Source organism: Diadema antillarum, unplaced genomic scaffold (genome assembly GCF_040938485.1).
Source record: "Diadema antillarum isolate AM-2024a unplaced genomic scaffold, OU_Dant_1.0 seq00001319_RagTag, whole genome shotgun sequence".
NCBI lineage: Eukaryota > Metazoa > Echinodermata > Echinoidea > Diadematoida > Diadematidae > Diadema > Diadema antillarum.
Genome location: NW_027272091.1, coordinates 658,495 through 676,038, shown reverse-complemented (window position 1 = coordinate 676,038; position 17,544 = coordinate 658,495). Strand labels below are relative to the sequence as shown.

General features: G+C 40.0%; 1 protein-coding gene across 1 annotated transcript; it reads right to left on the bottom strand.

Annotated features, from left to right (window-relative positions):
• Positions 1-17,544, bottom strand: LOC139708195 (uncharacterized). Its single transcript, XM_071620170.1, has 9 exons — positions 17,442-17,544; positions 15,145-15,213; positions 11,050-11,074; positions 8,520-8,639; positions 6,970-7,109; positions 5,031-5,283; positions 2,209-2,505; positions 1,180-1,441; positions 1-65 (listed from the first exon to the last, which is right to left on the bottom strand). Exons 1-9 carry the CDS (start codon positions 17,520-17,522, stop codon positions 14-16), a joined length of 1,299 nt encoding a protein of 432 aa, XP_071476271.1. The 5' UTR covers positions 17,523-17,544; the 3' UTR covers positions 1-13.

Genomic DNA, 17,544 nt, shown 5'->3' with positions numbered 1-17,544 from the left:
CCTGTGAAAAGTTTTATTCCATCTCAGATCGATTCCGACGCATAACAGGCCCTTCCATCTTGGACCTGTCAATGAAAGCAAGAGATTTCCATCTCAGTGGTACAGTCAACATGCTGCATAACTTCACTGCTGGGGTGACAAGACCTTGAATCTCAAATTTTGGTGAAAATGACTTTATTGGATCAAATATCAGATAATCAGTTAAGTGATACCCTGTCCAAATTATAGCTGTCTTTGCCCCTGAATGAGGCCACCATGGCATGTCAAAGGAAATTCTATCTCATTTGATATTGGAAATTTAATTTTTTGGGCTGTCCTGAGCGTAGATACGAGGTCGAGTCACCCCAGCGATGAGAAGTTGAATTCAATGAGACTGGAGAACAAGTTTCAACTCAAGCAATATTAAACTTTAACATTACATCATTTGCATACACTATGCATATTTCGCTCTGATGATTTACATCAACATATGCAGAAAAGATGAGGACAGCAATAAGTATTTTCATATCTCTTAGGTCATGTTGCAAGGAAGCTTGGACTGAAATCTGGAAGTGCTCTCCATTGAGATGGGACAAGGAGTATGAGTGTGAACTGGTGAAGGTAAAATATGGCCTGCTTTGCATAAAGATGACTTCCAGATGATTTTCAGACATTTGTAATAGAACACCTATAAATTGGTCATACTGGGCACAGAGTTTTAGAATTCATAGTCATTGGGACGATGAATCAGACAGTGTTTTTTTATTTTATTATTTTATTTTTTTTAAAACTGGTAACAAACCACCATGTACGAGGATGCTGACATAGCAGCATCACATAAGAATGCATGATTGGGAGCTAAAGGAAGCAGAATAAGAGAAGAAAACATGCATAAATTCTATCCAGGTAGACTTTATGAACAAGAGGTATTGAAATAACATCACTACATTACTGGAATATGTGAGCCTCCTACACAATGTATGTCATCATCCTTGTTCAGTGTATTATGTTCAGGTTTTTATATCATTGGTCTCTCTGCTTGGCCACCACATTAAATTCCACAGATCTATACATAGTACTACCGATTCACAAACTGCATGATGTCAATTCATATGAATCGTCTGGAAGTCCCTTTAAATGCAAACATAGCGTTGTTCCAAATTGTCAGCACGACGACCAGAATTCATCATATGTTCTCACCAGCGAGGCCCGGGCCTCTCCTTGTACAGGTCCTTCAAGGTCGGGGACACTCGAGGGCGGTCTTCCAGGAAGGACTTCCTCTCATACGGAGGGGGCATGCCCTTGGAGTCCCTATCTCCCAGCTGCCGCCAATCGTCCGCGTCTCTTGGGTACTTCATGCCCAGCGGTCTCTGGTACTGGCGCTCTTCTTCCTCCATCAAAGCCAGCCGCCACCGCTTGTACATCAGTTCCTCCTCCATCGCCCACAGATCGTTTTGCCTTTCTGCCACATGGAGGAAAAAAAGGGAAATAATAATCATGGAACAAGGAATCTGTATCAGCGGCTCTTGAACTCGACTAAATGATGACCTCAAAAGCTCTCAATTTATTCCTACTGGAAATTAGAATGTTGTTTCCATATGATTTGGCTTTTCGAGATCTTCAAAAGAACAAAACAAACAAAACAACAATCTAAAAACATTCCTGATAATATGGATTAGAAATGTGAGAAAGATGATGACGATGATTTAAAACCGTCTGAATTCCTACACAGCAAAACATGAATATGGATATGTGGGACCATTCTGTTCATGAATTGCACAATGCAAACTTCCCGATCCATCCGTTCCTGTCCCAAAAGATTTTCTCTGGTTTAATCATTCCATGCACTCATATCATCCATATGAACACAACAGGAGAAGTATTTTTCAAAACCATACTTTGCTCAAAGCAAGATTTTATACATGGCTGAGCTGTGATACATTGCACAATTCAGTATTTGGATAGTATCAACTTATTCAAATTCATGAAATTCTTCCGTCAAGATGCTTTCATTGCAACTAATTGACAGATATCCGTCGATGCAGGGATATCTGTCAATTAGTTGCAATAGTATCAACGGGGGGGGGGGGGGGGGGGGGGGGGGAATTGCATGTTACATGCTTGACTGAAAAAAGATTGCAAAACAAGTATACATATCACAATCTGAGCATTTCACTAATTACCAGCTGACACATTAAATTGGTTTCGTATGTTTTCTTGCAGGCTTACCTCGCATTAAGCCACTGTATGAAAAAGGCGACGTTTCGCCTCGGCGGGGACGGCCTCTGAATGAAGAAGAGGGCCCTGCCCCTGGCCTCGTTCCGAAGGACCGGGCCTTGTTGAAGGGCGGCTTGCCCCTGCCTCGTGGGGACTGGTCGTACTGGTCGTACTGGTTGTACTGGTCGTACTGGTCCTGCGAATTCCTGGGATTCATGCGCTTTCGCTTGCTGAGTGGCACCTGGGCGGAGTTCGAGACTGGCCTCTTGAAGTCATCAGCATTAAGCGCTTTCAGCTGCATCCTGGAGTCTGAGGATTATGATAAGAAAAGACCGAAAATCATTCCGAAGCTCTTGTTGCTGGATAAACTGAATTGAATTGAATTGAAAAGGTGTTTTATTGATCAATATCCATCGCAGCCTGGAGGCTGAATTACAGACATTGTTAACAAAGGACCATGAATACATTAAAAATACCCACAAGATACAGTGTACAGCGTAGTAATGAAAAAAAAAAATACATAGAACAACAAAAAATCAATCTTATTCATCTCAACCATTGCACAATGAGATCAACCTATATACAAAACAAACACAAATATTACAACTACAATGCCTAATATCACTATTCTCAATATTATAAATAAATTGTGACCCGCTACAACAAAAGGATCCTAGAATCGCTGATGGCTTAGCCGAGAAAATCAAGTTTGAAGTCACATCATCAAAATTGGTCAAAACAATCAGATTTCTGTTACTTGCATAATTTTGTACTCTAATGTTTTGTCTATCATCTGTTGAAATTTCGAAGCTAAATGATCAAAGGAAAGGCAAGAACTTGGGCTCAGCGTTTTTCTGGGAAATGATTTTCCGACTTTCAACGTAACAGAATCGTGTCCGAAGATTTAGATTTAGCGTGGCAGCTAGACTCCGCCCCTAGCAATGAGGGAGCGATCTTATTGGTCAGTGCGTGGTATCCTGATTACTGACTGGTCGTGCGTAGACCGCTGGCGCTAAGCTTGAATGAACATCGCGGAGGTCGCTATGAGCATACCTGCTATTGTCAAGCCGTGAAAACTGAAGGCGTTTTTTTTTCCACAAGCACTTGACATGTGCTTATAAAATCAACGATATCTCCGCAACCGAGTACTTTTATGAGTTGTGCTATATGAGATTAAAGTAGAAGAGTACGAGAATAATGTCATGCCATTTTAAGAAAATTGTCCTCCCCGACTTTCGGATCCTTTTGTTGTAGCGGGTCACAATTGAGTTTATGTTCATCTGATGACATAGGTACTCTGTTTCCCCTGGTTCATGCACTTTCACAATTCTCTTTACTCATTTTCTTGCACACAAAACTTGTCTACTGCATACAGTATGCCATGCACTTCAAGGTAGTGTCATTTTCATTAAATTCACGAGAAAATTGTTCTCTGCTCCCGTCATCATCTGTGATACCAATAAAAACAACAAACACAAACACACACGGCTCTCACCTTTGCCTCTGATGGAGATTCTACTAGGATCAAAGGCTCAGGCTGTAGTTGACTAAACTATCCTGGCTCCAAATCATTGGATAAGAAATTTTCAGCAAATTTCATTTTTTTCTTTTTTTTTCCATTTCGAATGAGGTGAATTGACCTTTCCTTCTGATAGAGATGCTGCTAAGGTCAGAAGCTCAGGCCCTTTTGGATCAACTTTAATCTTCTGACTCACTATCACATGACCATCATTATTCACCCATCAAAACCATGACAATGTTAAAGACAAATCATACTAGTGTGCTTGCAGAATTGTTGACTTTTTGCTGTAATCTGTACACGTATGCATACGAAATGTATGACAGCATTCCCTGATAGCGCAATTACTTTATTTTCTACCTCCCTTGGCAGAGGTAAACTAGAAATGTCACTATATGGCGACTGGTATGTCTGCTATAATGCATGGCTCTCCTAATAGGTCTATAGTACAATGTCTTGACAATGTGTGTTGACAGATTCACATAATTGGCAAAATATTAAAATGACAGGTTTGTCACAAATGTGTTAAAGGTTCACTTTCCTTGAACTCGGTTTAATTGGAGGAACGGCTATATTGTCTAAGAGTGCAGGTATTTGGGGATTTGAACTTGACTTTTGGCCCTTTCATAACTTTTAAGAAGAAGTGAAATTTAGCACTTTCACTTGACCTTTGATCTTTGAGCAAAAAACTTCCAAGAGAATCTCTATTGGGTAATACATGCATACACTATTAAAGTCTAAAGAAAAATCCAGCAGGCATTGCATAGATAAGAGGAAAAAGTGACATTTTGAGAAGTTGACCTTGACCTCTGACCTTTGACTCATGACCCCTATATCAAATAGATCATCACTGCCAGTCAGTGCATGCACATACTAAGTTCCATAAAGATACCTTCAACCATTTGTGAGATGTGGAGAAAAAAGTAAAATTGTAACATTTTCACTTGACCTTTGACCTCACAACTCAAAACTCTCTCTGGAGAATCTTTATTTTGTAGTTCATGTATACACCAAGTTTCAAGAAAATACCTTCAGGCATTGCATAGATATCGGGGAAACAGTGAAATTTTGATCATTTGACCTTGACCTTTGACCTTGTGCATGTATGCCATAAAAGTTGATAGGCACAACTTTGCCCACTCATACATATTCATACAAAGTTTCATTATGATACCTCAAACGTTTTTTTAGTTATGCTGTCCACAAAATTGACCACTGACAGAAGGATGGACAACACAAAAACATAATGCCTCCAGCGACACTTTGTGGTGGAGGCATAAAAAGGAACATTTAAAATGAAGCTAAACTAGCTCACCAGCATGCATGGTCTTCTTCAGCCGGTTGACTGGCATCTCGGGGGGATCTGGGTCCACCCCCCTCTGCATCTTCTTCAACCCCTCCTCCGAGAGGATCTCCAGACACACCCGCGTGATGTTGGCCGACACCTCGGTGCGGTTCCGCTTCTCGATCTTTTGCGTGACGACCTCTCCAGACTCCGTCGTGGTGGTCACCTCGCGATCCTTGGCCTCCACCCTGCACTCATCCTTCGCGTCTGGCCGTTTGAGTTTCTGCAAGGAAAACGGAAAACATTAGCTGCATTCATACACACAATCATGCTTGATTGTGGAGTATTCTTTGCATTATAAGACGCAAGTATTTTATAGCATAATAACAAGAGATTGCTGTTACCTATTTTCCTCCTCTTTGCTGCACCGACACCCTCCTTGTTCATGACCATGAATATTTGGTGAAGAGCCTTTAACAAAGGCTACTGGGTAAAAGAAACCTACCAAGATAACCTGATACAAACTTTTGTAGCTCACCACTATTAAGAACTTGAAGTGATACATGTACATTTGTGTCCACAGATACGTAAATTGAGACAATTTGGGAACTAGTAATGTGGCCATGGCGACTGGAATGCCTCTGCCATATACCATAATTTTCCAAATAGGTCTATAGTACATCTTGACAAAGTGTGATGACAGCTAGTTTCACATAATTGGCAAAGTGTTAACAGTACATGTTTGTCACAAATGCGTTGAATGTTCACTTTCCTTGAACTAGGTTTAATTGGATGAAAGGCTATATTGTCCAAGAGAGCATGCATTTGGGTATTTGAGGAATTTAACTTGACTTCTGACCCTTTTACAAGTTTTTTGCATGGAATATTTGTCAAGGTATGGAGGAAATGTGCAATTTCTGTATTACATAGTAAATTGTAAGCATTTTAACCTCGCCTTTGACCCTATGACCCTAAAATTCCCAAGGAAATTACTGTCAGGCAGAACATGCACAAATATGCACCAAGTTTCATGATGATACCTCAAGCCACTTCCGAGATATGGAGGAAGAAGTGAAATTCAGCACTTTCACTCGATCTTTGACCTTTTGACCTTTCACCTCTTTGGCAAAAACTTCCAAAAGTATCTCTATTGGGTAATTCATGTATACACTAAGTTAAAAAAAAAAATGCAGGCATTGCATAAATATGAGGGAAAAGGTGAAATTTCGAAGAGTAGACCTGGACCTTCTACTCCTGACCTATGACCCCATGACCTCAAAATTCCCTAGATAATCACTGCCTGTCATAACATGCATATGTAGTATATTCCATGAACATACCTTGAACAGTTTCTGAGATATGGAGATAAAAGTGAAATTTTAACATTTTCACTTGACCTTTGACCACTTTACCTTTGACCTCATGACCCAAATCTCTAACCAGAGAATCTTTTTTTGGGTAGTACTAGTACATGTATACATTAAGTTTCAAGAAAATACCTTCACTCATTGCATAGATATGGGGGAAATAGTGAAATTTTGAGCATTTGACCTTGACCTTGAGCATCTGCACCCAACAGGTGATAGGCACAACTTCACCCCCTCATACACTTGTACATATACATGCCAAGTTTTATTATGATACATATCTCTAACAGTTTTTTAGTTACACTGTCCACGAAATTGATTATGGACGGATGGACAGATGGACAGAAGGACAGACGGACAACCCGAAAACAAATTGCCTCCATCACCACTTCGTGGCGGAGGCATAAAAATAATGTTTTCCTTTATAATCTGCAGCATTCTGAGGCAAAACAAAAACAAAAACATACTAAACACACACACAAAAAAAATAGAAGTTACTGTAACTGTTGACATCCACACATGATCATCAACCATAATTACGGGGTCAAGTGATGCGCCATTCCTTGGGCAGTGCTGTGGACCAAAGTGGCCGAAAAACTTACGATGTACCCGTAGCGATGACGATAACCAGTGACGTGGGGGATGAAGCACGAGAAGGAAATCCTGCTCTCGCACAACGTGCAGTAGAAAATGCTCTCCGTCTGCCATTCCTGTCGAAAGTACTCGACGATGAGTTCCAGGCCTGGGGTTGAAGGGAGGAATTCATGCATTTATTAGCAGCTCTTCACAGGTTAAAGGTAGGGAATCCCATTTGCATGCCTTAAATGAAGAGTTGTATATACAGTGGTATGTTGAAGAGAGTATCATTTTAGAAACTCCCATAAAGTATTGAAAGTGGAAGGTAACATTCAGTACATTTTTATTGACCGTTAGATTTTGAATTGAATTTTTTTCGGGGCTCACCGTAAATTCCAGTACATTACTAGGCTACCTTTGCAGACCCATGCACTGCATGACTGTGTCCATCATGTATATTTTGTGAAGAAAGTTCATCAAAACTTACAAACATTTCTATATACATTCTTGCCACACGCTCTATATGTTATTACATCAGCTCTTATACTTTTAGATTTGTGTTTATAGATAAAAAATACAGAAGACTGCAACAAAAAGGCTTAAGTGTGGCTGACACAAAGAACTACTGAGTAGTTGAGTTTTGTGCATTATTCAAATTGTAGATAACTGTTGACTTCCAAATTTCTCAGCAGTGGCCTAAACAAGTCCCCTAGGGTTCATATTTAATGTTTTGCTGCATTTTGGGATGTCTGTAAAAGGTATTCCCTACCTTTAAGACTTGGATCTGTATACCCTGTGATGATGGAAGTAGCCTGCATTCCCAACACAGCATCACTGGTAAATATGACATCCAGTTTAATATAACAGCGAATACAGGGTTTGGGTGTCAGAAATAACAGGGGTAGGAGGGGGTTAAGTATGCCTAACAATAGTTGATTTATGCAATGACATAGCAATGCATCCAACTTATTGCATAACCTGATGAATCATCTTTTCTTGTCATTTTGGAAAGCCCCCCCGGAATCACCGATTTATAAATGATAATGATGTTGGATGTGAGGACACCATGACCAGCATTTACTCAGTAGAAACATATCCCCACAAAATGCAGTCTGCAGAAATTAGAATAGATTTATGAGGGACAGATCCATATTTTGAACAGGCTTTGAGAGGCTACAGCAAGGCCCCATTCACAACAAAGCCTTTTAGAGCAGCTGACATCAGCATGGATTAGTTGGGACACCCTCATCTTTGGTTGGGTAATTTCTGTGGGGTCATCCTACAAGAAAGACAGCCACAAGTCACATAACCAATGAGTTTAACAACGATCAAAGCTCCATGAGTCATAAAGCCCATGAGTTTGACACTACGCAAAGAAGGTCCATGAGTTCGACACCAGGTAAAAACAGCCTACGAGTTCAACATTGAAACATGGGGCTTAACGTGCACATTTCTGGGACCCTGTTTGCTTGGCATCAAAGTCATGGGCTGTATGACTCGTGGGTGTCGGATTAGTGACATGCGACCACTTATATGTCACCAACTCCAGAAAGAATGCACAGCTTGTGAAACTTACCGACGAGAGGTTCTAGACAGCTATCAATGACTGGCTGGATTTCCTGAATCTCTGAGCCATCTGAGGCAATCTTCCGTTTCTTCCCAGAAGACTTGTTTCTGGAACCTTTGTGGATTTCCTCTGGATAAAAAAAATGGAAATAAAGTGTAAAGAAAATAAGTAGTGGAAAGGGTACAAATTCTGACACAAATCTCAACCACACCCCCTCCAGTCACCCACACACTCATTCAAAATATAAAAAAGATACTAATGTGATCATAAAGAACCATACGAAGATCCTGGTGCTACCTATAATCTATTTGACAGACATACACACATGTACTATTCAAACTGGAACCCCAAACGCACGTTTACACATACACACACACACACACACACACATACACACACACACAAATACAAACAGTGTGATGAACTCGATACAGGTCTGCAATTGGAATAGGATACTGTATACCCTGTTATTTCAGCATACAGATATTTTCGCGAATTACAAGGTCATAGACATTTTCATAAGAGGTTGTTTTTGCGAATCGACGCCAACACTTACGTTAATGTTCTATTAACAAAGCGCAAAGTGACAATTTCGTGTGTTGTTAAATTCACGATCCAACTGTGATTCCGAAATTTCGCAAAAATTTAACCCTCGTGAAAAGAACAGCTTATACAGGTACTGTAGTAGCACATCCTAAGTTCGAATGCATACATCCTCAGATTTAATTATGAACTCATAGTCATTAGAGGTCTTTTCTCAACCCAGGTGTACGAATGGGACATGGCAATGAAGAGGGTGGATAATGCCATATCACTGCCTTCTGGAAAAAAGCCTTTCTACTGAAGGAGCCATCTTAGGTGAAGAAAACCATGTTTGTGTAGTGGAAGAGAAAATCCTCGCTCATAAATTAGACGGAGATATTAGATGCCCGCCAAAGCCTACAGTGTACCACCATCATATCTTTGAGACGAGGTCTGGTGCGGATCCAGGAATTCCGTAAAGGGGGGGGGGGGGGGGGGGGGTAGGGGGCACTGTGTGCACGCACCCAACATTTTTTTTTTCCTTTTTATTTCTCTTGTTTTTAACAAAAAAAATAAAGGGAGGCATGTGCCTCTACCTGGAGTTGCCACTGGAAGTCATACTAATTATCACAAAGTCAACGCTCATCTACATTATGCCCTGGTGAATTAAACCCATTACACGAGTGGACTGAGTATTAAAGCACAGAAATGTAAGTAGAACACATCTGTGATGTTTGAGGACAATGGGACAATCCGTTCAAAAGTTACAAAGTGTTCGGTACCACCATTGCTAGAGAAGAACACTTTGACAATTCGTGACGTAACTGTAGGACAACAATATTGAAAGACAAATATAATAGAAAGAATTCAACATATCTTTTTCATGTTCTAACACTGTGACAGAACACTTTATGGAGAGTACAATTTTGAGTGAGAAGTTTTAGTTCAATCCATGAATCTTTCAATGAGAACTCCTGGACAATTTATGATTTTACCAAAGAAGAAAGATTCATCTATAGGAAAATTTAAGAGGAATTCCATGACTTGAGTGAAAAATAAACATTCTCTTGACTTGTTCCCGAGATATGCCAAGTCAAATATTATTTTCCAAGCCTTCTGCAGCGGCTATGTCAATTGCCCTTACGATATCTCAGATTTTTTTTTTTTTTTTAAACCGTGCCCATTTGAACAATTTAAGATTCTATCACCCTACAGATGCTACCCACCACATTTGGTGAAAGTCCATCAAGGAGTTTTCAATATTAAACCGGAAATGTAAAAAGTTTTTGCATAATGCACAACATGAGCTGGATACTGGAAGATGAATCATCACATCAGCTCACTTGAACCTTTGGCTCAGGTGAGCTAAAAACTTAGAACTTTTTGAAGATCGTGTACATCAAAAAGAACTAAAATATTATAATCAGAAATGTGAGCCTAAAACTATCCCTTTCAAAAAGCCATTTTCCCCCTGACTTGAGTTTATGAATATACAAGATCAATCTACTACATTTCCAGACAAGAGGCAATATTTTTTCCTGTCCTTACTTCATAAGCTTCATACACGTATTCTTTGCTGTTGCTTTTGTAAAAAGATATTCTTTAATTTCAAAATCAGACATCAATAAAGAAAATGGTCATTTGCTGAGCCATGTACATGTACAATGCTTGAACAAATTTCCCATTCAATACCACATAAAAATTTTTCTTTCACTTTGACAGGTGAAATGAGTGCATATTCAGCACACTTGTTCTCCACTGGTGTTTGAGGTCCACAGTTACATTTGTGTGTGTGCACACATTGTATGTGTGTGCACTTGTGTGAGAGTGTGCATGTGTATGCATAAAAGTGCGTGGGTATGTGTCTGTGTCTCTGAACATGTGTAGTGTGTGGGTGCATGTGTGTGTATGTGTGTGTGTGTGTTCACTTTCACGGACAGAGATCTTTCCAGTTCTGAGCTATGCTGGAACTGGAGGATATCTATAGACTCTTTGATGATCTTTATCGCATACTTACCGCCTTTTTCCTGGCGAGCTACGTTCTGCAGGATGGGGATAAAAACGGAGGAAACTGTTTATTGCATCGGCCAGAGAGCGTTCGTATTTCAGCAGCCGGTTTCACCAAACTTATCACCGCAGTATCAAAAGAGTTATCTTCCATCACCTCTACAGCCAATCTTTGTATGCAAATTAACCCCAAAGTCATACTAATTGAAACACTGGTATTGTGGTTCAGTGGTTTTGAACACCTGGCAGGGAAAAAGCAGGTCACTGGTTCAAACCCTGACCACGGCCACCGGTAAAGTAAGTGCCTGAACAGAGTCATATACTCCCCTACAATCCTTTGCCAAGATAAATGGAGAACTCCAATACACTTGGCAGGGTTGCAGAACAGTTTAGTGCAGAGTATTCAGATATGTCTACAGCCACATCTGAAATTAGGCACCAACATCTCTGCCTGACATTTACCTCCATCTTTGTTTTGGTGAACGGCCGTGATATGATTGGTCGAGGCGCTTTCCAACTTTTTGAACAGGTGATAAGTTTGGTTGTCTTTTCTCTTTTTATTATCGTTTAGCTGCACTGGTCTCTCTGCCAACAATAATACTGCTGCAATAGGAGCAATAAATGTATTTCATATTGCTCATATTACTGCTACCTCCAACGAGTACTGTGTACGCCATATATTTCTCGAGATCATTATTTTCGCAAAGTTCGCAAGTTGTGTGCTATTCGCGAATCTAAAAGCACATGAAACTATTAACTCTGGCCAGGACGTGAATGTAATGCATGCATTTACATTTCTCCATTCACTAATGTACGCTCAAATCACAAATTGAACCGCTCGCAAAATTGCTCAGAAGTCCGGATTTGCAAAAAATCAGACACATATGGCGTAAACAGTAATTATGAAAAATGATTGAACAGACAGTCAACCTTGCATGCATCAAATCATGTGAGGCCTACGCGATGGTGGGAGGCCCTGCATCATAAAAGTTGAGATCAAACAAAAAGTCAGTAAATCAAAGTTTGTGAATACTCAATTCTGATTGACGGACATCTGACATTTGTTTGATTGTATCCCTTTATGCAACAGGGTCCCTGTACTCATTCAGCCCCTTTTGCATGCCTTGCTCCTCAAAGACAGATTTCTGGCAAGTTCGGCTGAACTCTGATCATGTCTTTCAAAAAAAGGAGATAGAAATGCGCAAAGTCTAGGGTTGGTGGGCGCAAAGGCAAGACAAAATGAAATGCAGTGACGCAGCTTACATCAGCTTCTGCTGAAGCTGATTCTTACTCCGGAGGTTCCCTGAAGACTCAGGGTACCTGGCTGCTCTATTTGACGCATACAAGGTTTGACTTTACGGGCACAAGTTGTTGCGTTTTAATCATGTCAGGACTCAGGCGACAGCTAAATGCTGCAACATGACCTGACATACATGTACATGTACATTCGAAGAAAACAGAGAACAATAAATGGCAGTAATTGGTACTGCCACTATCAAGTCATTCAAAATCGTATCGGAAACACGTGTAAGTCTAACACTTGTACAATTTCTGTTGCCATATAACGTACAAGTAGAATCAATATCAATTCTCATACATGTATCTACTGTACGGTAATGCAAAAGGAAACATCAGTAAGTAATCGAATAATTGACATATCATAAATGGGCTTTACAATTTGTGCAATCTGATTGGTCAATTATCATGAACTGATTTTTACCGATCCACACTGAGCCATGTGTCCGGTAAAATTCAAAAGCATGGCTCAAGCCTTGTAATGTACTGTAAGTGTATCAGACGCATGATGGGGAAAAAGGTTGAATTTCATGAATTCATGGGCCCATCTTATAAAAACAAATGATGCACAGGCCTATTTCGTGGATCATTGAGAATTGGATGCTCTCATTTAACTTTGGACACAGTCTAAAACAGTCTTTAAACATATGAAGTTAAACTCACACACTCAATTCTAAGCGATCCACTCTGTCTTGTGCATCATTTGTACAATGAACGATTAAACAGCAAAGAAAAAGTATTTCAGTGCAATACCACTCCATACCCATGCTAGTTATGTGTTCAATACAGTTGCGGTAACTTTTGCAAAATTCTACCCTAGCCAGCTGAAGTAATGACCCTGACATTATCCGGACAACCCTTCTGTTAAAACGCTCTTGCGGTAACACTCTTTTGATACACTCATTACGCATGCAGAATAGTCTAAAAAGAATGACACACTGCTCATCGATCACATGCATAGATTGTAACCACATCCACTTTGCGCATGAATGGGTAGGTTGTTACGGAAACTTACCTGCAGGTTTTCAGTGTGTGTCTCTTAAAAGGGTACCCCTCACTCTCAACTGCAGTTTCATTAGTGTGGCGAGGGATTTTGTTTTCCAGACGTTTTCCCCACGGTTGTCGGGGTAAGGTTTGTTAAAACAGGGCTTAAGTATAATTTGATGTGAAAGAAGAGGAATATGATGCAGAATTTCACATATTTTTGGTAGCACTGTAACAACCCAGCCACTGAAGACATTCAGGGGAAGAGGTTGTAGCTGCAACATCATTGACCAAAATCTGATTTTTCTTATTCTTGTGTAGCAACCTACATGTGTGGTAGAGTTCTGACATGACAGCGTGTAATGTAACTTGAATATATGTATGTATACAAGACATTCGTGCTGCTTTCACTATTATGTGAAAACATGTTCATGTAAGATATTAAAATTTTGTAGCATCCTTCTCGATTACTTGTCCTTTTTTGACAAAACTTCCTTCTACAATTCTGAGTATTTGACTTCACTCCATTCATCAAAAGTTCATTTGATGCTGGAATGGCAGTGTGCTCAAATTTGTTATTTTGCAATACACTGTAAAAATGTAAATAATTTTCTATTTTTTTCCAACAGATTCATTCTGTCCATGGAGTCAAAGACTGAATGACAAACTTTGCAAGAAATAGTTGAAACTGAAACTACGGATTTGACCTAAGATTAAACCATACAGTAGCTTTCTCTACAGTGCAGAGATGAATCTTAAACCTTTTCCTGCAAGCTTGGACAAAGGGTTTGCCAAAGTGTTACATTTCAACAATGATTTTGGAACATGAAACCACAGCCTGAAGTTGTTTATAAATAGAAACGGTTTCCATGGCAATGAATGGCTATGACATTGCACTTTGGTAATCTATAGGTAGATTTGGAGCGACCTGACTGACATACGAAGCTCTTCATCTGTTTCAGGTACTTTAGTTCACTGTAATCCTGTCTCAGGACCTAGCCCTGGCCTAAACCTGGTCTCTGTCAGCTGACAAATAAAGGAAAATTCCAACATGTAATCACTTCCCTTTCAATGTTAAATGTTCATCCCACTTTAATCAAATATTTACTGCAAAAGTGGACATTTTCACGGTGTTGAAATTTTTTCGCATTTCGTGCAACGCAACTAGAAACCAGTGCGAAAATAAATGCATACAAATATTTCGGCTTGCCTTATGTTTCAGTAGTTGATGTCTTGATTCCGCGGAATTAAAAACATGCGAAACTCTTCTTACTCGGCCAGGCGCGAAAAACTAGTTGCGTGAAAATATCAATTTTTACAATACTGTTGTGTCTTTAAAATTTACTCCCTCTTTCAATTCTAATTTCAGGTCTAACATTGTACCATCTGATCAATGTGGCACAGACTTTTTAGACACACTTTTGTTTTTCTGTTTTAGAACCACAAAGTAAGCTTTTAACAAATAAACAGAAACTGGCACAAAGCACAAAGCTAATGCTTGTAAAGACTGTCTAAGCATACAAGTCCATAGCAGACTCTACTCATCTAAGACAATCTGCTAAATTCTGCAAAGCACAAATATATGAACTGGTAATCTTTAATTTACTGAAGGTGCACAACTGCCCTCCCCTAACTCTACCAAAATATTATGCACAATACAATACATTGTACAAATTCTATTACTAAACGCAGTGGTTTACAAAGAGAAGATTTGCTATCAAATGCTAACAACGTTTCAAGACCTACAGACCTGTCACTACAAGGTGAGTACAACGTGCAATGTCTTACTGCAGCAGGAAGCGCTATTAAGATTAAGTGTACTTACCGCCCTATGCTTCTGGCCCTTTTTATGCATCTCCAGATTCTGGAGCCCAGTTGTGGGCACGTCACACAGCTATAAATCATGCAAAGTAACAGACAGAGAAGAGTCAAAATGGCACTTTTAAAAATAATACGAGTCAACATGAAATATTTCAAAATAATCGTGACAACATTGTCTACCTGGGATCAAACTATTGGTGATGTTACAATGGCAGTTTAAAGGCACATTCAAGTTTTGTGGAAACCAGCAAGAATCCCACTTTCTTGGGATTCCACAAAGAGGCAGGGGGCCAAGTGGCAGCAGGCAGCCATGCAAATTTTCAATACTCTCAATCTCAGGCTGTGTGCTCTACTGGAACCCATCAACTCTCTTTATCTCACGACAGCTCAAATTCAGTCTTTAACAAATTCTGAGTAGTGTCACATCAGGCAAAGAAAATTAATCACTCAATTTGTAATATTCATGCTGCTACAACCCTCAAATTTCCAAGTCCTCAAAGGGTCAGGAACTATGGTGTTTTTAAAAGGATAATCTCAAACAGAGTTGCCAGGGCTTGTCACTTATGTCTAGAAGATAGCATTATTTTGTTGCATATGAAAAAAATTACCAATTCTTCAGAGTTCCCCTGAAGATTTCTTTTCTATTTAATCTGCTCCGGATAGAGCTTAGAAACCTACATAACATATTTGTATGTTCTCTCTTTTTAATAATTTCGTGTTGCAAGGAGCCAAAACCGTCTTACAACAACAAAAGAGGATTCAGATCATTTTGAATATGTACATGTACAGTATGTCAAAAAAAAAAAATACAATCAGATTTTTGCATTGATAACACCCAATATGATTAAACCATCTAAATGCTACTTCAGGATCTTAAAATAAAACATCTTAGCTCTATTTTGCACAAAACCCCATTCAATTTGGTTAAGCACTCACATAGAAATGTGGATTGTTGTAAAGCATGTCAGGAGTGTGATTCTTCCACATTAAGCACTTGGATGCTCTTGGAACTGCATGTAATGTGTTAACACAATTTATAAAATGGGTTCAAGAATGTAGCCAATAGGAAGCGCTGAAATGAGACACACCTCCTTCCTTTACTTCAGTACAATTGCACTGCCTGTAATCCTATGGTAGATTGCCGATCGTCTGTGCGCGCGGCGGCTCCTTTGATGAATTGCATGCATACGCGCTGTCAATCCTGTAAACAACTTCTAGTTCGGGCTGCCGGCCGGCCGGCCTGTCTTCCCTTGTGCATAACATGTGTGGCGTACGTACGTATACTCTACTATACGTACACTTTGTACAGTACAGTAGACCAAGCGTTATGGGACCGGACGCGTACATGGAGTCACTTTGAAGAGCAAATCCAACGATTTAGCAGGTTAATTCTCACGCCGTTTTCAGAGTATGTTGTCTAGTAGGCCTATATGAGGAGTCTATATCAAGTCTTTAAGGTAAAGGGTGCATATTCTATGTAAAATAAGTAAGTTTTCATGCGGGAACTTAAGTGTCCGGAAACCCAACCCCCCATTAGTACTGTATGTGCGGGACTTCCGCGAGTGCGACGTGCGTAAATGTTTGGGACGAACATCTTCGGACGTCTTGACCCACAAAGGTACGTGAAAAACGATGAAAAATGATGTTAGTTTTCGAATTTTCGACCCATTTTATAAAACAAATGATGCACAGGATTATTTCGTGGCGTTAGTGGAGGCGTAGCTCACTCTCGGGTATTTACAATGTAGTGCATGTTTCACAATTGTAAATACCCTCGAGTGCACCACGCCTACACTAACACTCTATCCTGTGCATCATTTGTATAATAGACAGAACTTGGAGGGAAGGGATTCCTGACATGCTCTACAAAAATCCTAATTTCTCTTTGACCACTGAAGCAAATTGAATGGAGTTTTCTGTAAGATGTGGGCAATGAGTTATAGTTTCATACCATGAAATCGTATGTGGATTGATTCACTATTTGTAAAGTATCGATGCAGAGGGGTACAGTTATAATTTTTGGGGGGGACATACGGTACAGCAAATAAAAGTTATTTGGGAAGGTCCCTTCACAATGATAGTTAGAATAAATGGCCTGATCACATGAGACCCTCACATTCCAAAGGCCATTATCTCCTCGCCCTTCCCTCTACAGCTCTTGCACTTTCAGCAAACTGATGCAATCATTGGAAACACTCTCGATAGACCCAGGCTTCTCTGGGGCCCATTCCTCTATTGATACAGTGTATGAGCGGAAATTGATCGCTGTAACCATCTCTGTACAGGTAGGATTCAACTTACCTCGCACATATACACCTGTGACCCATCAGACATTCCCTCTCCTTGCGCCCCTGCTGAAGCACCGCCCTGCTTCCTCTCCATTTCTGCAAAACGACCAGCTCCT